This window comes from Geotrypetes seraphini, chromosome 16 (assembly GCF_902459505.1).
Source record: "Geotrypetes seraphini chromosome 16, aGeoSer1.1, whole genome shotgun sequence".
In the NCBI taxonomy this organism is placed as follows: Eukaryota; Metazoa; Chordata; class Amphibia; order Gymnophiona; family Dermophiidae; genus Geotrypetes; species Geotrypetes seraphini.
In genome coordinates this window covers 5,738,750-5,759,665 of record NC_047099.1, presented here as the reverse complement: position 1 = coordinate 5,759,665, position 20,916 = coordinate 5,738,750, and the positions used below count along the sequence as shown (strand labels likewise).

The following is a 20,916-nucleotide window of genomic DNA, read 5'->3' as shown; positions in this document are numbered from 1 at the left end:
TTTGAGTTTGAATTTTTACAAAAACCATCCAGAGGGGCCCATTTCTTAGTAAAGTTAGCAATATTATTTTGTATAATGGCTATTATTTCCTCATATTTTCTAATTATACTCAAATGATTCCACCATTCAAGGAAGTTGTGTTTAGAATTATCTTTCCAATTCATGGCGATATGGTGGATAGCTAAAGCAATCATAGTGTCGAATATTTTCATATGCGTTGATGGGATCAACATATCTGGATTTGAGTGGTGCAGAATGATGGATTTGTACGAGATGGGAAGATTGTTATCTAAATGAGTTATAGAGAGTATTCTGGACCAAATATTTGTCCAACTGGCATATCAATATACTGTATTTACACACCAACTCAACAATATCCAGATTGAATAAATGTCCTTACAAATGACGTGAATTAATATCCTTACAGACCACCTCAGCACTATCTAGATGCTATCTTTGAATAAATTTCCTTACAGACTACTTCAGTGCTGTCGGATAGCGCCAGCATAGGCATTGGAACAGGGGAAGGCCGCCCTCCCGACTCCCAGGGTGTACCTTAAAATGATCGGGCAGCTTCAAGGAGCAGGCCTGCCCCCGGAAGTAGAATGAAGACTTCTGGGGGCAGGCCTTCTTCTTGATGCTGCGTGGCAGATGCCTGATCATTTAAAATTGAAGCTGCCGCACAATTTCACTGGGGCTAGGGTGGAGCACCTTGGCCCCCCCCCTCCCAACAAGACAGCATTCCGCTGCCCCTGAGCGCCAGGGTGGAACCACTCTGGTCTCAGAACTTATCCAGATAGCTGCAATAATCACTTTGCTTCCTGAATAACTTAGGACAGCAAAGTATCCCCACTATCCAGGTAGGTACTGCCCTCTCTGGCATTCTGAGGGCCTGCTCTGACCATTTACAGTTTAGAAAGATGTTGAAGACACAACTGTATGTGGAGGCTTTCCTCTGAAACTTTGCTAGTAGGTATATTTGATGATAAATCTGAATTGTGATTACTGCACCTTATTAAGTGGGGATGGGTAATATGTAAATTTGTTGAAACTTAAGTGGATTAAGTTATTATGTAATTGTGATGTAACTAAAGGCATTTAGTAACTGTACTGTCCATGAACTATTATGAGTGTTTTTATTGATAACCGCTTAGTTATAGGCGGTCTATAAATTTTAGAACTAAATAAATAAATATCCAGATAGTAGTGGACATCCGGATATTTCTTTAGCACTGCGGCAGGTATTATAAAATGTGATGACCGTAGTGTCTGACTGTTGATCTGAAAAGGTCTTGATTGCATTAATCTTCACACCCCTTGACTTAATAGTTGATAGAAGCCTCTTGTGCAACAGTAGAAGTTGAGAGTTTTGTAGGATAAGTGATCTATGAACTTTGTACATACAGCAGGATGGTAGCTCTTTGAAGCTGGGCTGGTAGAGATTGGTAGTTTGTAAATAATGTTTAAATAAATAAGTCCTGCTCCTGATTTTCTTTAGGACTCAGGTCTAAGCGCTGAGCTTGTTAAGGGGTTTTTGGAACTGGGGTGAATTTGGGTTTCCTGTGATAAATAGGCATAAAATATATGCAATGCAGGCTTTTAAAATTTTCTATTGTTGAATTTTTCTGTAATTGTTTTTTCATGTTCATAGCATGAAACAAGCAGAATGTGAAAAATGTAAAAAAAGTGTGAAGACTTTTGCAAGGCACTGTAGGACCAGACGCACTGGTACTGGAATGCACTGTCAAACTCTGGGACTATGGTGGCTAAATGCCTATGAGCATCGGAGCTATTATTATTATTACATTAGTATTACATGTGTACATACATAGGACAACTGATTTGGTATAAACATGTGCATATAAGCAGGATGATGGCCGTATTAATAACTTTGTAACACCACCACAGAGCTCTGTGTCTCAGTATAAAGCCCTTGCATTGTAACACCTCACAACTCAAGTTTATTTAAAATTTCGTATACCTTCTAGGCGGTGTACAAAAAACGCCAAAACAATGCGCCGATTAAAATACAATATGAACAAAGACAAACCAAGGGAAAAGACAATTTTTTTTTTTTTAAATTATTTATTTATAAATTTTTCAAATATACTAATCAAGTATAAACTTGTACAGGAAGCATGATTAAAGAAAGATAAGAAATACATTCAAACATATATTCAAAAAATCAAGAAATAAATTCCATCTTAAATCTCGCTCAAGTCCTCATATAAGATCCAAGATTAAATTTAAACGGAATTTAAGCTTTCAATTAATGAAGAAAATATAGGTAAAACTGTGGTAGGCCGTCATCTATCCATCATGAGCTATCTCCAGCCTTGACAGTGATAGGAATGTTTTCAGTTGTGAAGGTTCAAAGAAAACAAATTTATGCGACTTATAATGGACTATACATTTGCAAGGATACCTACGAAAAAAGATGGCACCCAGGGCAGTAATTGCTGGTCTTAATAACAAAAATTCTTTTCTCCGTCTCTGTGTGTCCCTGGCCAAATCAGGAAACATTTGAACTTTCAGTCCCAAAAATTATTTTTGTTTATTTTTAAAGTGTAATTTCAATATCCATGTTTTATCCATTGTAAGAGCAACTGAAAGAAGCAAAGTTGCCGGAGTGGCTACTTTCCTATCTGAGGATTCTAATAAGGCAGTCACATCCAAAGGTTCTTGAATTACTTCTTGTAAATTCTTTTGATCTTTAGTTTCTTTGAAAGGAAGATAATAAACCTGAGTAAAAGGTGGAATAGATGATTCAGGAATTTCCAATATAACGATTAACCATTTCTCTAGGAGTTATTGTTGTAATCTTAGGAAAATTAATTAATCTAAGATTGTTACTTCTTGAAAAATTTTCAAGTGATTCAAGTTTTCTTCTTAGATTTGTGTTATCTTTAATTAATGCCTCCTGTACTACTTTAGAAGAGTTTATATTCTGTTGTTGGTTTTCCATCTGTAATTTTATATCAGTGGTAATTTTCTGTAATCCTGAAATATCCTTATCATACTCTTTAAACCGTTCTTCAACTTGGTTAAATTGAGAAGTTATGGTCTTGGGAATAGTAGCAACCAAGTCCCACAGGGCTTCCAACGTTACTTCCTAGGGTTTATTTAACTGAGGAAATTGTAAATGTATAGTTTTATGCTCACCCACTGGCAAGTCTTCCACAAACTCTTCAGGCTGGGCCAATCCATCTCCCGCAGCTGTTGAAGCTTCCAACTCCATATTCAGGCTCCCCGAAGAAAACTGGGAACCCAAATCTCTGTCCCCCGAACTGATCTCTACTGCCTCCGGGAGGGGAAGCACTCCAACTCCCGGAAGCTCCCCCTCCCTTGGGGAACTGGTCGTTTGAGGATGCGGGGGCGGTGCTCGCAAATCAGGGCTAAAGGTGGTTTCAAGCCCCAAGGAGGACTGCTGTGTGCCGTTCCCCTGCAGCGTCTCCAGCGGGGGTAGCCCTACTCCTGTCGACGTGTCCTGCATGCGCCGGATAAGCTCTTCAATATTGCCGGCCGCAGGAGTCCCGGAGCGCCGCGAGGCCCCAGTGACGCTTCTCCCTCTCCGTTTAGGCATCTTCAAGGTAGGAAAGAACGTTAGAATTCGGAAATAATAACCACTTCAAGGAGGCTATCGGGAGCAATCACACAGCCAGCCTGCCTATACAATCGCCATCTTGGATGAAGTTGGGGAAATGACAATTTATAAAGACATTGACAAACTGGAACAAAAGGGAAGAAGGGTTGGAACTACAATTGATAGAGAACATTAAAGGGAAAGAACAAAGGGAGGGGGAACTGAAGGTAGAAACTTTTCCTGAATCTATGGTAACATCTCTACAGAAGCTCATGTATTGTAGTGCCTTTGCAGAAGCTCATGTAAACCGCTCTGAATTGACTCCCCAGTCATTAGTAGTGGTATAGAAGCTCTCAATAATCATAATATCGCCGAGGCCAGTGATTAAAAAAAACTCTAACGTGGCTTCATAACCTCCCCCCCCCCCCCCCTTTTATGAAGCCACGGTAGGCTTTTTTAGCCAGACTACTATATAAAGTAGTTAAAAAACGTTAAAAGAGAAAAAAATATACAGTATATAAAAATGTTTGTTAGTATCAAAGTACATTGCGGACTCTTTATCTTTCCTGGTTGATGCAGTTCCCATTTGTGCCAGTGGAGGGGAGTGTGGACTAGGAAGCCTGCAGTTCAGAGGCTAGGGAACCTGGCCAGGTAAGCAGGGCAGGGCTAGGCTGAACTGAGCTAACTGAACTACAGGAAGTGCTGAGAGCCAGGCCGCAGCCGCTGCAAGAAACAGTCATACTGGAAGCCTTTCACAGGAGAGAGGGGAGATCACAGGCCAGCAACAAGAGAGCCGGGAAGTTCTCTGCTGGCTGCTGTCGGGATCATCATCTCAGCTGTATAATATAGACACAGGTGAGGTGAGCTGCGTTCTGTCCCCTCTTTCAGCATGTCCATGTTTAGGTAAGTCAATACCTGTCCTCTTTCCCAGCTCAACTGTTTCCAGACTTCAGGCTCCCCTTTTTACAAGAAAACTATTACCTGGCTGAACCTGAGAGAGAAACACTTCTTTGTGTTTATATAGTATATATATATGTATGTAGCCCTAGAACCTGGCATGCCTGGAGAGTGTTCTGCCAGTATGTTTTGCATATAGCTCTAGAACACAGCATGTCTGTGTATTATGCATTAGCTCTAGGACCTGATATGCCTGGAGAAAGTTTTCTGTGTGCTGTGTTGTTCAATGTATAACAATCAACAGATCAAACAACACTAAAGCGCTGAAATTCTCATTTGCTAGCAGATAAGAAATGCAAAATGAGACGAAAAATCACTCATTAAATTTAAAGGATTGTTAAAATGCTGGCTGTATAAGGATGCCTTTGAGACATAATTTATGCATGGCATTTCCTTGCTTCTTCGTTTTGCAGAACTTACTGATTCCTTTTTTTTTTTAGGCCTCTAGAAATCAAAGAATCCTTAGTTCTCCCTTTATTCTTAGACCTTGATGAGACTCCATCAGGCATATTTTTATCAAGCTCATGTCCTCTTTACTATGCTTATTGTAGTTCTTCCCATTTCCCTTAGGTGCAAGTTTGTAATGTCTGTTTTTGTCGTATTTTAAGACCCCTGTTTTTAATTGTAAATCACTTTGAAATTAAGATATTGCAATGCATCAAAATTTTAATAACACTTGAAACTTGAATTTCAGTGTTGTTTGATCTGTGTATTGTGGCCCTAGAATCTGGAACAGTTGAAGAGTTCCATGTGTTATATTTTTGTGTTTCAGTTCTGCCTCATTCCCATCTCCCTCCCCTGACTCTGTGTCCGTCTTAGAGCGCCATGCTTCCCCCACTGAAGGTTCAAGAACTGATCCGAATGATCCGCACAGCCAAGACGCAGGCACAGGAGCGAGATATCATTCAGAAGGAGTGCGCTGACATCCGCACCTTCTTCCGTGAAGAGGACGGACTGTACCGTCATCGTAATGTGGCAAAGCTGCTCTACATGCACATGCTGGGCTACCCGGCCCACTTTGGACAGGTAACATAGTAGATGACGGCAGATAAAGATCCGAATGGTCCATCCAGTCTGCCCAACCTGATTCAATTTAAATTTTTTCTTCTTAGCTATTTCTGGGCAAGAATCCAAAGCTCTACCCGGTACTCTCTCCAGATGTGGACCCCACTCTCTAGAATATAATTGCTAATGTAATAACTGATCCCAATCTTATTGTAAGCTGCAATGGTTCCTTGTTGAGAATTGTGGGATATAAGAAACTATATAGTATGGTATGGTATATGCAAGGCAGAACAAAATGCTCCCTCTTTCAAGACTTTATGATTAATTCTATATTCCCTGTAATAATCGCTTGGGCTATTAGAAACTGAGGTTTTTGAAGTCTAGGGTGGACTATTAATGGAAGCAAAATGTCTCTTCTTCACCCTGATCCCCCTTGGTAACCAACATTGCTCTTTGTAAACATTAAAGTGAATGATTATCCAGTTGAATTTCTCATAGATACAAGTGCCATGTGCACAGTATTAAAAGAATTGCCTCCAGGAGTGAAATTATCCCCAGAAATGACATTCAATACTGGGTTTTCTTCTTCACTGCCCTCCCCCCAATGACAGGATCTCTCTTCTTACCTCTCCTCACAGTTATGGCATTTGGCTGGTGCAGGGCCTTGAGCACATCTGCATGCTCAAAGCCTTGAGTATCAATGCATGCTTAAGGTCCTGCACTGAACCATGTGAAAAAGTACCGTATACACTCGAATATAGGACGAGATTTATGGGTCAAAAAAAGGCCCCAAAATGGGGGTCTTGTCCTATATTTGGATCATCACCCAACCCCCTCCCAGACTTGATACAGGCCTCTGGTAGGCCGGGACAGGAGGTATCCCTCTCGTCCCGGCCGATACTAACAGTTTTTTTACCTCCCCCCCCCCCCCCCCCCAGTGTACCTGTTCTCGCATCCCTGGTGGTCCAGCGGTGTATAGGCACTGCGCCCCTCCTTCTCGCCCTCCAATCTCGCAAGAACTGGTGATAAACACTAAAGTGGCTTCATAACCCCTCCCCGCCTTTTATGAAGCCACGTTAGGCTTTTTTGTCGCTGGCCGTGGCAGTAAAAGCTCCGGCATTCGTAGAATTCCTATGAGCGTTGGTGCTAATATCGTCGTGGCTGGTGATAAAAAGCCTAATACGGATTCATAAAAGGGGGCCAAAAAGAGGGGGGGGGAGGAATAAGATACCATTTTATTGGACTAATACATTTTTCTTTAGTGAATTTTCAAGTACAGATTTAGAAAATGAAATTCACTTGAAGGCTTGAACCCTTGGTCTATATATCAGGAAATCTTTTCTTCTCTTTTGTGTTACTTGAGATAAATTGGGGAACACTCAAATTGACAAAAATATTGCAAAAATTTGTCGAATTGTGTGTCAAAATCATTGGCTAACTGTGAGAAGCATAGCAGACCAAGTAAACATCGATAGAGAAACAGGAAAATCTTGGCATGAGAAAGGTGTGTGCAAAAATTGTCCCAAAGGAGCTCACCGATGAACAAAAGCAAAGGAGAGTTGAAGTTTGCCAAGACCTTTTGGAGAGGCAAAACGATGTTTTGGATGGTGTTAGCACTGGTGATGAATCGTCAAAGTGCACAATGGAAGTCAGTCAATTCTTCAGTCCAAATCTAGAGTCAAAACAATGTTGCTAACCTTTTTTGATATCAGAAGGATTGTTCATTATGAATTTGTACCACCTGGACAAACAGTTAACCAAGTTTACTATTTGGAAGTACTGAAAAGGCTGCGTGAAAAAGTTAGATGAAATTGACCTGAACTTTCTGCCATCAACTCATGGCTCTTGCATTACAACAATGCATCAGGGAGTTTTTAGCCAGAAAACAAATAACTGTATTAGAACACCCTCCTTGCTAACCTGATCTGACCTCCAATGACTTTTTTCTTTACCCGAAGATTATTTATTTATTTATAACCTTCAAATAAAATTGACGAGAATACATCTTGCTGTATGAAACACAGAGAAGGAAAATAATTTCAAGAAAAAAAATAAAATTTCTTACAATATAACCAAATCTTAATCCCCTTTCTTAGACCTTAATAACAGTAGGGGCAGTCAATATATATTACAAGGAGAAATTAAATGCATGCCATTTAAGGAAAAAGCTTAGTGTGACTTGACGACTGGATTATTCAAAAAGTCCCTTTTTAATCATTCCTTGATGATCTTCTTGATATCTAGGAACTGCTTCAGATGTTCTGAAGAAAAAAATGTTTCTCCTAGGACAAGCAGGATGAGTCAGCCACATATGGGTGTTGTCCCAACAGCTCCCAATTTGCGGATAAACTCTCCAATAGCTCAGAGAGATTTTATTTTTTTTTTTTCTCTGAGCACATGCAGTGCCCGGGCCCCACTGGGCATGCCCGAGCCCTACCCATTTCCCCCTGCTTCCCCCTAATCCCCAGTCTTTAGTTTCCACCCGTTCCCATCGATCGGATTTTCTACAGCTCTCCATTACAACTTTTCTACTCATCACCTTGAAGATGCCTGAATCATCTAAAGAAATGACTGGGATGCAGGAGAAGGATGAATACACTGGATCCTCATGAACTGCTTCAGATGTTCTGGAGAAAAAAATGTATATTTGACACCCAAGTACCTAACCAGGTACTTACAGGGATACCAAGAAGGAATGTAACACCTAACTTGATTGTCTCTTGATGTAAAGAGAGAAAATCCTTTCTTCGTTCCTGAGTGGTTTTAGAAACATCAGGGTATAATTATATTTTCTGACCCCCAAACAATTTCTAAGAGTTCTTAAAATATAATTTCAAAATCATATTAGCGTCCTGTTCAAAAACAAAAGACACCAAAAGAGTAACTCTTTCAGTGTCAGCTGTTAAAGTTTGTTCAAGAAGTACGGACACATTTTCAAAATCAATCTGAGTCTCCTGACCATTCTTTTCCCCCAATTCTTTTTGTGAAACCTTTCTGTTTGGCAAGTAATAAATTGTATGATTATTTATTTTAAAAATTTCTATACCGTTTTAAACCTAAACAGTTTACATATCTTTACATACATAATTCAGTAAAACAAATAATCCTCAGAAGGTTGACTATAGAAGAATGAAAGCCACACCAGGCTTATACAAGGAATCATATAAAAATTATTCAGCAAAAAACAATCATAAGGGATCAGTATCTAGAAAAATCCATTTACAAATAACTGCGTTTGGAGGAATTTTCTAAAACAGCATTTTCGTAACTGACTGACAAGTGAGTTCCACAATTTAACCCCCGCACAGCAGAAGGTCATTTTACTGGTCTCAACATATTTTGGATTGGTGTTTGTTTTTAATAAGGCTGAGTTTTCAGAATGCAGAGATCTATTTGGTAAATAAGTGGTCATCCTGGTCTTAAACAATTCAGGAAATATTGAAAGGAAGACATTTTGATGACATTCAGGACATCAAGGGTAATATGACAACAGCTCTGATGGGCATTCCAGAAAAATTGCTTTGAAGGATAGACTAGGCACTGGCATCGGTGCATAGCTTCCCAAGGGCGGTACTTTGAAGATGACCTTAGTGATATTCAGCAGTGAGATATGTAGCACTTTTTCTAGGAAGAGTTTGCAAGCATAATTGTCAAATCTCATATTCCCTGGGAGTCCTGCAGAACGTGTTTGCCCCATATGTTTGAAACAGTGATATTGCTTTCACCATTCCCATTGGTAGAAAAGCAAACAGTGGATTTTTGTGTGTCTCAGAAATATTGCTGATTGGAAGATGGATCTAATATTTCAAAGGTCTTATTGATTAGTGCCAGCCAATCAGCTATGTAGCACCCTTCCCCTGTGAATATGTCTTTATCTTCATGGTAATAGAACTGGGATAACTTTGATGAAAAAATTTCATCATTAGTTTTTCTGCTGCCTTTCTGATAGTTAATTTTAGGTTTCATCATAGAAGGTTCTTTTCTCTTCTTCTTCCCTCTTCTTGCTTCTCTTCCAGATGGAGTGCCTCAAGTTGATTGCATCTCCAAAATTTACAGACAAACGGATTGGCTATCTTGGAGCTATGTTGCTATTGGATGAGAGGCAAGACGCTCATCTTCTCATCACCAATAGCATCAAAACGTAAGAAAGATGATGGTATAGATGGATTGATCAATGAAATGGATGGAAAGAAGGCTAATTTAATAATATGGAAGGCAGAATCACAAATTAGTAATAGATTGATGATTGAAAGAGAATTAAGAGACAACAAGCTGGATGAAGAAACAGACAAATCAATAATGAAGAGGTGATGGATAATAGGAGATGAATGATAGACATGGGTGAGAGATGAATGTAGATTGGAATGCAGAGATGAAAGAGAAAGATGTGTAAAGAAGGATCAAAAGTCGATGAGTGATGATGAGATGATTAATGAATAATGAAGAGAAGGATGGTGGAACCACAGATGAAGACTGATATAGGTGGGTGAGATGATTGAGGATGAGAAATGGAAAGAAGAGGGAAGGTTGAAGGGCAGAGGTGATAGGTGAATAATGGGTAAGATAGATGCAGAGCAGGATGGAGAGAAGTGGGATAAAGCGATGAAGGACAGTAGTGGTAGATCAATAATGGGAGTCATGACGAAGTGGGGGATGCTAAATAGGTGGAATAAGGATGGCCAAGAGATGAAGAGATGGCTCGGCAGGATGATGAGTGAAGGGAGGTTATATGGAATGGAGGGGGCTATTGCATAATAGAGACAGCCATTTGAATGAGAGATAATAAAATGGGCAAATGATAGGTGACGAGGTGGATGCAAACATGATGGGCATATGATGTAGCGTAAGTTATAGATTTCAGACAGTCAATGAAGAGATAGGCGATCAATGACAGAGATGACTGTAGAGCATGGTATTGATGAAGGGCTAGAGAAGCAATGACTGGCTAGAATGATAATACTGGACTATGTAAGGGTGATATGTCTCTGTCCCAAAAAGCTTACAGTCTAAGTGGAAGATAGTGACTTGCCATGGATATAGGGAGCATCAATAGCCAAAGCAGGATTTGAACCTTGAACATTCTAGTTCATAACTCACTGCTCTAGTCTAACCACTAGGCCACCTCACTCCATATACAGAGTAGATTTAGAGAGAGTGCAGTGCCCCAATTTCTTGAAACTGTCTTAGTATCAGGAACACTAAGGGATCTTGGCCTATATTATTCCTCACAGGGACTTGAACAGCAGTGTCCAGCAAATCCAGGGCCTGGCTCTCTGCACTTTGGGATGCATGGGATCGTCTGAGATGTGTCGCGATCTGGCCAGCGAAGTGGAACACCTCCTACAGACTTCAAACTCCTACCTCAAGAAAAAGGTCTCACTCCTCTGGCACTTTCTATCAAAAGCGTTTGACTGGGAGTCGGTGAAGTCATACTTTGCCCATTGTTTCATGGGCAGTAAGAATAACCACATGGATGCCACGGAGATGCACAGCCATCACTGGAGCTCAAGAGTCCATATACACATTCAGTGACATAGTAAGGGTGAATGGCGCCCCTCCCCTACCCCCTCTGCTGCGCAAGCACCCCCTTCCCTTACCCTGTGCTATTTTAACTTCTTTGGAATGAGCAGCATGCTCATGTTGGTATTGGCTCAACCTTTGACTTCACTTCCTAGGCGTGGTTCCCGTAAGTAATGTCAGAGACAGCCCCAAAGCCAATGCAGGCAGCAGCCTAGCGCCGGGGAAGTAAAAAAGGTACGGGGAAAGGCAAGGGGCACATGCAGCAAGGAGAGGAGCGGGGGGGGGGGGGCGGAGAGGAAGAGGGGTGCTGCTCCCTTAGGAAAACTGCACCCGGGGTGGACTGCCCCCCCATAAGATTGCCAGATTTTCCTTTAGGAAAATCCGGATCCCTAGCCCCACCCCCCAGGCCTTACACCCTAATCCTGCCCCCAAGCCCACCATAGCCCTGCCCCCACTGCCTGCTCTTGTCAGGCAGGGAGGAAGTCCGCGCATGCGTGGACGCTACATGATGATGTCATCGCGTGACTGCCATGCATGCGCGGATTTTCTCCCTGCCCGACACAGCTTTTAAAAACCCGGACAAAGTGCCAGGTTTTGAAAAGCCATCTGGATCCCAGGACATGTCCTCAAAAGAAGGACATGTCCGGGGAAATCCGGACGTCTGGTAACCCCACTTACTATTCCACACATTACCTAAGCCAAGATGCCAAACACCTTCTAAAATAGGAAGGAGAGCAGTCACAGCTGGGGAGAGTGAGCGACAAGCCAATAGGGTGACCAATCCAGGTTCACACAGGGACAGTCAGTAGAGGCACAATAAGACAGTGATATGCAGTGTAGGATGCTACACGTTTGTGATAATCTAAGTTTATGGTTTTATTTATATCTCAAAAACACATACAAAGTTTAAAAAAAAAACCAAACAAACAAAAAACAGGTGATAATTGTTCTGTTATATTGCATGAGCTGAAAGGGAAGATAAGCCCAGTTATCTCGCAATTAATGAATCTCTTCTGCCTGTGTTTATATATATATAATCCTGTCTTCTCTTCGCCCCCTTTTTCCTGATCTTAGGCAGTACTCTGTGCTGTCCACATCGTCCGGAAGGTTCCAGATCTGATTGAGATGTTTCTGCCAGCTTGCAAACAGTTGCTAACAGAGAGGAACCATGGTACGTAAACCAGGGTGTGCAGTCCTCAGACCTGTAGGGTCTCTGGAGATAGACCCTGTGCCCTGTTGCAGGGTCTCCAGGGATAGATCCCAGAGCCTATGTCCTGCTGTGGGGTCACCAGGGATAGACCCAGACCCTATATTCCATGTGATTTTCACTGCAGAGGAAAACCATTAGATGAGGAAGTGGCAGGTAAAGTGTGTACAGGAGGTGGAGAGAATAGACAGACCTCTGTCGACAGAGCTGTTTTGGTTCTTCCACACTTCTTTCTTCCAGTAGCTGACCTTCCAGGGCAAGTTGGGAGTCATTACATTACATTACAAAACTTTTTTTAATATTCCGCCATAGCCCTAGGAATAAGAGTGCATGAGGAGAGAGGAAGAAGTGTTAAAAATTATGGTGGAAGAGAGAGATGTTTGACCCAGGAGACAAAAGAGGGGGAAAGAGATAGTGGATAGTGAGAAGAGACTCAACAGAAAAAGAGCACAGCCCAGCACAGCACAGCAAGAAGCAAAACAAAAGAAAGGCAAAGCCGATGTCACATTACAACACAAGGGATTTTATTGAAAGTTCTTATGAGAAGTCCCAACTAGGATCCTGGTTTCAGCAGAACACTGCCTTCCTCAGGGGACATACCAAACTGATAACAGGATATTACATTGGTATCTATATTTTAGGTAGTCTTGAAAAAGACCTTTAGGAACGTACTGAAAGAAGTACTGACAGCCAAACTTCTAAAGAAACATGTCAAGGAACTCTCAGTGAGAACTGAAACCATGATCCTAGTTGGAACTTCCCAAAGGAACTTTTCAATAAAATCCCTTGTATTGTATTGTGACATCAGCTTTGCCATTCTTTTGTTTAGATAGTGGGAGAGAAGCAGAGATGTTGGACATGGCAGAGAAAAAGAAAGAATTCAGTGGATGGGACGATGATGGGCCATGGGCCTTTATATGCCATCAGGTTTTTATGTGCTGCAGTGGGAGGGAAAATGGACATGAACTAGGTGTGCCATAATGTCCTTATTTGCTTCTGTCTCTCTCCCTCCAAACTGTCGTTGTTTGCAGGTGTATTACATGGGACTGCTTTGCTCATGATGGAGATCTGCCAGTGTAGTCCAAGTGTCCTGCCAAAGTTACGAAAGGTAAGAGGTAGCCCCTCATTCTCCCTCCCTCCTCCCACAGGATCCTACAGGTCTGATGTTGAATTCCTGCAAAGCCTTCAGGAATGGAGGAGTCACGGTGCCTCTCCTTACAAGTCCAACAATGGCTGGTTGAGGTTAAGGTCAGGAGGTCATGGTAGTGAGACGGAGGTAGAGTTAGAGGACCTTCTTTTGGCCTCAGGGAGTTGATATGGTTGGGGTCAGGACTGGAGGTTGCAGCTGGTTGATTGGGTTATAGGTCGGGATTAGAGGGGCGTATGTAGATAGGTTATGGCTAGGTCAGGATCTGAAAGGTGACTTTGTGTTAATTTACTGTGAAAAGCAGTAATAATTGACAACTTCTGCCCCTTCTTGTTCCCTTCCACTCCCCCCACCCCCCAATCCTCCAATATCTACAGCTGGTACCACAGCTTGTACAGAAGTTAAAAAACATTGTGATGTCAGGATATTCTCCAGAGCACAGTGTATCAGGAGTCAGCGATCCTTTTCTACAGGTCAGTGGACCGGCTTTGTCTGCCCTGACTCTCCCTCCCCCTCTCTCTCTGCAAAGTTTGTTTGTGTGGAGGAGGTGTTGTAAAGCTGTGTGTTAACATGTTTCTCTACATGCATCTCTGGGCACATGTGTTCATCCCTGCCAGAAGCCTCACTGCTTCTTCTCCTTCCTAGGTTCAGATCCTGCGCCTCCTGAGGATTTTGGGTCAGAATGATGAAGCCAGTAGTGATGTGATGAATGACACCTTAGCACAGGTAACTGGGGTGGGAGGGGGCGACTGCATGAAAGATATGAGAGAGGAAAGAAGGGAGGGAGAGAGTGAGCTAGTGAGAGATGGGGAAAGGAGTGATGGAGGGAGGCAGACTAGAGTGATGGCAGGAGGGATTTTTGGGGACAGAGAGTAGGACATGTACAGAGGAATTTGGCGCTTTCTTCACAGGATGGTTCACATCTTTTCTCTGCAGGTGGCCACAAATACAGACACAAATCGAAATGCTGGGAATGCAATTCTGTACGAGACTGTCTTGACCATCATGGACATCAAATCCGCCAGTGGACTTCGGGTGAGGAGAGTACTGGAGAGATCGTACCCCACTTGTACTCCCTGGAACTCTGTCTGTCTGTCTTATCTCTGATTTTTATTTTCTGTTTCTGTTCCTCCCCTTGGCTGACTCACTTTGCTCTCTGTCTTTCCTTACAGGTTCTGGCAGTGAATATTTTGGGCCGGTTCCTGCTGAACAATGATAAAAATATCAGGTAGGGGATGACAGAAGGTGGTTGTGGAGAGGGGATAGTTTTTTTGCTTCTTATGGCTGCACTTGGGTTGCAGCTTCTCCTTTATTAATATTGTTAAAACTTGCTATTAATTGAGGGTGAGACTGTACTCTTCTCACCACCCTTTCCCTCTCTCTCTTTCTCTCAGGTATGTGGCACTCACCTCCCTCCTGAAGCTTGTGCAGACGGATCACACAGCTGTACAAAGACACCGAAGTACCATTGTAGACTGTCTCAAGGACCCTGATGCATCTGTCAACAGGTGAGACATTTACAAAGTGGCCCATTGAGATGCCTCAACATCCAAGACAGAGCATGGCACATCATAATATTTTAATCATATATTTTCTATCTTAAAACAGCATTTCCAAGTTCAGCTCTAGGCAAGTTGCAACTTATTTTTGCGGATACGTTAAGTCCCTGCCCCAGAACGCTTAAAATCTTGAGTGTGAACATGAAACAACAGAATATAAAGTGATTTGCCAAAGTATTACAGGAAGAAGGGATTGGAAGATAGATTGGCGGTGGGAGTAGGATTCAGTGCTGGCTGTCTCTCCACATCATTTATATCTTACAGGAGGTCCCTTGAGCTCAGCTTTGCACTAGTGAATGCCTCCAACGTGCGAGGAATGATGAAAGAGCTTCAGCAATTCTTGGAGCGCTGTGTGCCGGAGATTAAGTCTGATTGCACTTCTGGAATCTTCCTAGCTGCCGAAAAGTAAAGAGATGTACACTCACTATCATGCTATCCTTTGGGTCCCTGTATTTTTCAGTAGAAGATGCTCTGGAGTTGGGGAGATATAGGGAGTAGCTGAGGAGCTCTAGATGAACACAAGAGGAGCGCTGGAGGAGTCCTGGTGGGGAAGTGCTGGTTGTGAGAGGTGGAGGGAATGGTGGGAGAGTGATGGCCTAGGGAGGTGGAGGGGATGGTGGGGAAGTGCTGGCTGGGAGAGGTGGAGGGGATGACAGAGGAGTGCTGGTTGTGAGAGATGGAGGGAGAGTGATGGCTGGGAGAGATGGAGGGAATGGTGGGGGAGCGATGGCCTAGAGAGGTGGAGGGGATGGGGAAGGAGTGCTGACTTACGGAGGTTGAGGGGATGATGGGGAGCGCTGGCTGTGCTGAAGTGAGGAGTGGGTTACTGTAAGCTCCCTTTCAATGACTCTCCATTCTCCTCTCTTCCCCCTCTCAGGTACGCCCCATCCAAGCGCTGGCACATTGACACCATTATGGAGGTTCTGACTAAGGTGGGCTCTTCCCTCTTTTCTTCATATTGGGTTGGCTGACGTGGACCATATTAGATAGGCTCCAGTTCTGTTGTTCATCTCTTAAAAACCTTTTTAGATTTTCCCTCGTGCTTCCTGCTCTGCATGGCCTTTATTGTAAACTGTGTGTCTGGAGCAGAGCAAAGACCTTTTTCCATCACTTCCATTCCCTTTTATTCCGATCCCCACTAAACCATCCCTTATCCCCTTCTCCCACCATCCGCACCCTTCTCTCCAGGCCAAAGAGTTCACCAACCACATAACAATTAGCATGCACAAATTCTCATAATTCACAATTTGTCAATTGGGACACCTTGAGGTGTTATTCACACTTTTAATTCATGCCTTTTCCACCTATCACATGTGCACATGACTTCTTCATTCGTAGTTCACATCTTTTTGACCCCATTTATCTACAGTACTCAAATACATTTAGACATCTTTTGATATTCATACCCTAGGATCCCTGAGGAAGGTGTGTTTGGTGAAACACGGCCCGTATTGGGTCCTCTTATGATATATGCGGATAGAGTTTGTACTATTGAACTTGCTTCTGTCAAGGAAATTTTTAATAAATTATAGCCAAAGGTCCAAGTCCATTTAAGGAGCCATTTCTGACAAGTTAAATTGCTTTGAATATCGACCCCTTACAAGGAATAAATATCTCAACCTCACTGGTAGAGCTGCTGCCTCTGCACCCAGAGGTTGTGAGATCAAATCCCAGTGCTGCTTCTTGTGACCCTGGGCAAGTCACTTAATCCCCAGTGCCCACCACTTTGAATGACAGCTTTGAATGCCAAAGCCACAAAAGGCAGTATACAAGTCCCCATTCCCTTATTTATTCATTTAGTTTTCTATACCATTCTCCCAAGGGAGACGAGAACAGCTTACATGAATTTATTCAGGTATTCAAACCCAATGTTGAACATTATCTAACTGGACAGGAGAAGCTTCTACCCAGTTATGTAGCACTGGTTGACCCAACTGAATATTCGATTCCGGTACCTAGACAAGTGCTGACTGTGAAAATCTGAGCCTAATTCTGCCTAGGGTTACCATTTGGCTCCAAAAACAGGAATACGGATTTAGACATCCAGGTTTTACTTCCATTGAAAGCAAAAGAAGTAAGGAGGACAGATTGAGTCATCTGGGTTTTATGTCAATTGAAAGTAATGGATGTAAAACCCAGATGTCTCAATTTGTCCCTCCTTTTTCTGGAGCCATATGGTAACCTTACCATGTCCAGATAACAGTTTACTGACCTGGTTGGATAGTATTCAGTGAATTCTAGAGCTGTTCAGCACCCACAAAACAAACACCTACCCAATCAGGTCAGTAAACTGTTATCTGGACATTCTGCCCTGGAGGTCAGCACTTTCGAAAACAGTGAAGGCTGTGGTCCAGATATCAACAGGTAGCAAATAAAATAATCCATGGAGTATTGGTGCCCTCCTTTGTCTAAAGTGTTGCATTACAGTTTGGTGGGTTTGTTTTTATATGCACATATCTCCCTGTATGTTCATTGACGGACCTGTTTGCCTTGCCCCTTTCCTTTTCTGTGTCTTCCAGGCTGGCGGCTACGTTCGCGATGATGCTGTTGCTAACCTTATCCACCTCATCAGCAGTGCTAGTGAGCTCCATGCATACACAGTCCAGAAACTGTACAGTGCCTTGGTGATGGATATTTCACAGGTACAAGGAGAAGACCAAGCTGAGACCTATCCTAGGTGTCCACTGCAGGAATAGGGGACAGGGAGAACTTAACAGGATGTCGAGCTGAGATTTGTAGGAGCAGGTCATAAGGATGAACTTCCAGTGCAGGAATGGCGCATGGGGAGTGTAATAAGGTATTGAGCAGGGAGAGACAGAGACCAGGGTTATGCTTCCAAAACAGAAACGGATTGGGTGAGAGTGTCTTTCTAAAGGCAGTACAGTAAATGCCAAATAACCAATAAAAAACTGAGCCAGGAGGAACAAGCTATGTAATTTGAAAAGTCTCAAATTCTTTAATGGAAAAGTTACATAAGAGCCACCGTACTGGGACAGACCGAAGGTCCATCAAGCCCAGTATCTTGTTTCCAACAGTGGTCAATCCAGGTCCCAAGTACCTGGCAGAAAACCAAAGAGTAGTAACATTCCAGAGCTGAGATTGTGATGTCATAATATCTCATTCCACCAATGCCTAAGAGCCAACATCATCAGTGATGTCATAATGGCTTGATTGTCCTAGACTTGGCTCACATAAGAGCTACCGTATGGGACAGACCAAAGGTCCTTCAAGCCCAGTATCCTATTTCCAGCAGTGGCCAACCCAGGTCTCAAGTACCTGGCAAGATCCCAAATAGTAAAACAAATTTTATGCTGCTTATCCTAGGAATGAGCAGTGGATTTTCCCAAGTCTATCTCAATAATGGCCTATGGACTTCTCTTTTAGGAAATTATCCAAACCTTTTTTAAACCCTGCTAAGCTAACTGATTTCACGATGTACAGCAGTAGTCTATAAATGGAGCTTAAATTTAGGTGAGCTGTTATAGAGTAAGGGGGCTGGTGTTTAACTTAAGGCACCTATTTACCAAAGGTTTCTTGCCCTCTTGTGTCAATTAGTAGAAAAGTTAGTAATTGTTGCTCCTGGTGAGTTTGGTTACTGAAAAGTGTAAGGGACATAATTATGGTATTGAAAAAATGTAGACACCTAATTTAGTTTCTTGAATTAAGGCAAATGAATCTATAGACCTAGAGGTAGGATCCTAACTTTAAAGGAATTCTCAGCTGAAAGCTTTGAAGCTTACTCCAGGGTTTCCAAACTCACAGCTGTCAGGTTTACAATGCATAACTAGTGTATCCTGGTTTTCCAGAGTATGCAAATGTGCTTCATGCATATTCATGGGGGATTTCTTGAAACCTCAGCTGATGTGGGGCACCGAGGACAGATATGGGAAGCTCTGGGAAGTGGTGTGTTTTTTGAAAATTGGCCCACAAGTCCAGCAGGTGGCAGCATTTACCCAAATATGGGAACGATTTAAACTTGGGGCAGTCTGCAGGTGAGATGAAATGCTAAGAAAGAGAAGGTTTCATGATACCAGGGAAGGTGGGCTGGGGGGTCTCTGAATGACCCCAGAGCTAGAGTTACCATATTTAATGATGAACAAACCTGGACCCATGGCCCCGCCCATTCTGCCTCTAGCCCAAAAGCCTTGTCTCTTTTCTCCCGACCTCCAGCATGCGCAGATGTATGTGACATCATTCACGCATGCTTTGTTGAAGGCCCTCCAGACAAGGCTGGTGCTCAGGGCTTTCCAAAACCCTAATAAACTGTGGGTTTGGGAAAGTCCGTCCGGGAACCCGGACAGCCTCCCATAAAAAGACATGCCCGAGTTTTCCTAAAGGTCTGGTAACCCTACCCGGATCTCATAGTCTTTTCTTTTTTTTTTTTTTAGCAGCCACTTGTGCAGGTTGCCACCTGGTGCATTGGGGAATACGGGGACCAATTACTGGCTGGAAACTGTGAAGAAATTCAGTCCATCCAGGTGAGAACAGGAAGGGAACGTGCTCACAATGATGTGATCTTTCTAGAGTGGAATGAGATTGCCAAAGCAGAATGTGTGGAGGGGCTCTGTTTTTCTCTTTGTATAATCTCCCTCTCTGAGGTGGCTTGCATTTGTATGAAGAGCATCCCTCAGGGGCAGGTGTGGGTCCCATTTGTGGAAGCTTTCTATCAGATTCTGGGATAATGTCGTTTTGCTCTCTCCCACCCAACAATGATGGATTTTCATTATGCCTTTTTTGTGTGTGTTTGCAGGTGTTGGAGGATGATGTTTTGGACATACTCGAGAAGGTACTTCACTCCCACATGTCGCTGCCCGCCACTCGTGCCTACGCGCTCACCGCAATCATGAAATTAAGCACGAGACTGCGGGAGAATATTGAGTAAGTACAGCAGCTCTCTTGCGATCATCCGCTACGGTCACATTATCAGGGTGGGGATCTGTATGTATGCCTGGGAAGTCAAGATCACTCTTTGCTCACCCCCAACAGCCGCGTTCGCAGAGTGGTCTCTATCTTTGGCAGCTGCTCGGACCTGGAGTTGCAGCAGAGGGCCGTGGAGTACAATGCCCTGTTCAAGAAATTTGATCACATAAGGTGAGACTGGTATGAAAACTAGGAAAGGAGATCATGGAGGGGGCTCCTGGGACTGAAAGAGGGATGAGAGGAAGTCTAAAATCAGAGCTTAGGTCTGGAATGAGCGTATTCTGTCCTTTTATTATTGTATTTATTTTATTTAAAACATTTATATCCAAAATTCTATACGGGTTACATAAAAAGCATTCATAAGTCAGAGTAAAAAACATATGAGAACATAAGAATAGCCTTATTGGATCAGACCAATGGTCCATCAAGCCCAGTAGTCCGTTCTCATGGTGGCCAATCCAGGTCACTAGTACCTGGCCAAAACCCAAGGAGTCGCAATATTCCATTTATTTATTTAAAAAATTTATATACCGCATACAACTATGCAGTTTCCATACCACATACATAAAATCTTGTTTCCCTCCGATTATCATCGTTAATCATCTGTGTTATAATAGGGATAGAGCACAAATTCAATCAATTCAGAAATACAAGCAAGCTTGTTCCATGCTACCGATACAAGGCAAGCAGTGGCTTCCCCCATGTCTTTCTCAATAACAGACTATGGACTTTTCCTCCAGGAACTTGTCCAAACCTTTCTTAAAACCAGCTACGCTATCCGCTCTTACCACATCCTCTGGCAACGTGTTCCAGAGCTTAACTATTCTCTGAGGGAATAATTATTTCCTCCTGTTGGTTTTAAAAGTATTTCCCTGTAACTTCATCGAGTGGCCCCTAGTCTTTGTAATTTTTGACGGATCCACTTGTACCCGTTTTACTCCACTTGTACCCGTTTTACTCCACTCAGGATTTTGTAGACTTTAATCATATCTCCCCTCAACCGTCTCTTTTCCAAGCT

The 20,916-nt window shown here is 42.8% G+C and overlaps 1 protein-coding gene across 3 annotated transcripts in view; it reads left to right on the top strand.

Annotated features, from left to right (window-relative positions):
- Nucleotides 1–4,163: 4,163 nt before the first annotated feature.
- Nucleotides 4,164–20,916, top strand: part of AP1G2 (adaptor related protein complex 1 subunit gamma 2) — a 28,435-nt gene continuing 11,682 nt past the window's right edge. The window contains exons 1-17 of one of the 3 annotated variants that reach the window (XM_033925321.1): nucleotides 4,164–4,438; nucleotides 5,360–5,566; nucleotides 9,562–9,686; nucleotides 10,777–10,918; nucleotides 12,140–12,236; nucleotides 13,304–13,380; nucleotides 13,797–13,892; nucleotides 14,065–14,145; nucleotides 14,356–14,454; nucleotides 14,592–14,647; nucleotides 14,814–14,927; nucleotides 15,243–15,383; nucleotides 15,856–15,910; nucleotides 17,498–17,620; nucleotides 19,367–19,456; nucleotides 19,729–19,856; nucleotides 19,965–20,069. In XM_033925321.1, the coding sequence (XP_033781212.1) occupies nucleotides 5,366–5,566; nucleotides 9,562–9,686; nucleotides 10,777–10,918; nucleotides 12,140–12,236; nucleotides 13,304–13,380; nucleotides 13,797–13,892; nucleotides 14,065–14,145; nucleotides 14,356–14,454; nucleotides 14,592–14,647; nucleotides 14,814–14,927; nucleotides 15,243–15,383; nucleotides 15,856–15,910; nucleotides 17,498–17,620; nucleotides 19,367–19,456; nucleotides 19,729–19,856; nucleotides 19,965–20,069 (1,730 nt within the window). In that variant the 5' untranslated portion in view covers nucleotides 4,164–4,438; nucleotides 5,360–5,365. Of the gene's footprint in view, nucleotides 4,444–5,312; nucleotides 5,567–9,561; nucleotides 9,687–10,776; nucleotides 10,919–12,139; nucleotides 12,237–13,303; nucleotides 13,381–13,796; nucleotides 13,893–14,064; nucleotides 14,146–14,355; nucleotides 14,455–14,591; nucleotides 14,648–14,813; nucleotides 14,928–15,242; nucleotides 15,384–15,855; nucleotides 15,911–17,497; nucleotides 17,621–19,366; nucleotides 19,457–19,728; nucleotides 19,857–19,964; nucleotides 20,070–20,916 lie in introns of all 3 variants that reach the window. The other 2 variants (XM_033925319.1, XM_033925320.1) reach the window with 2 other exon arrangements.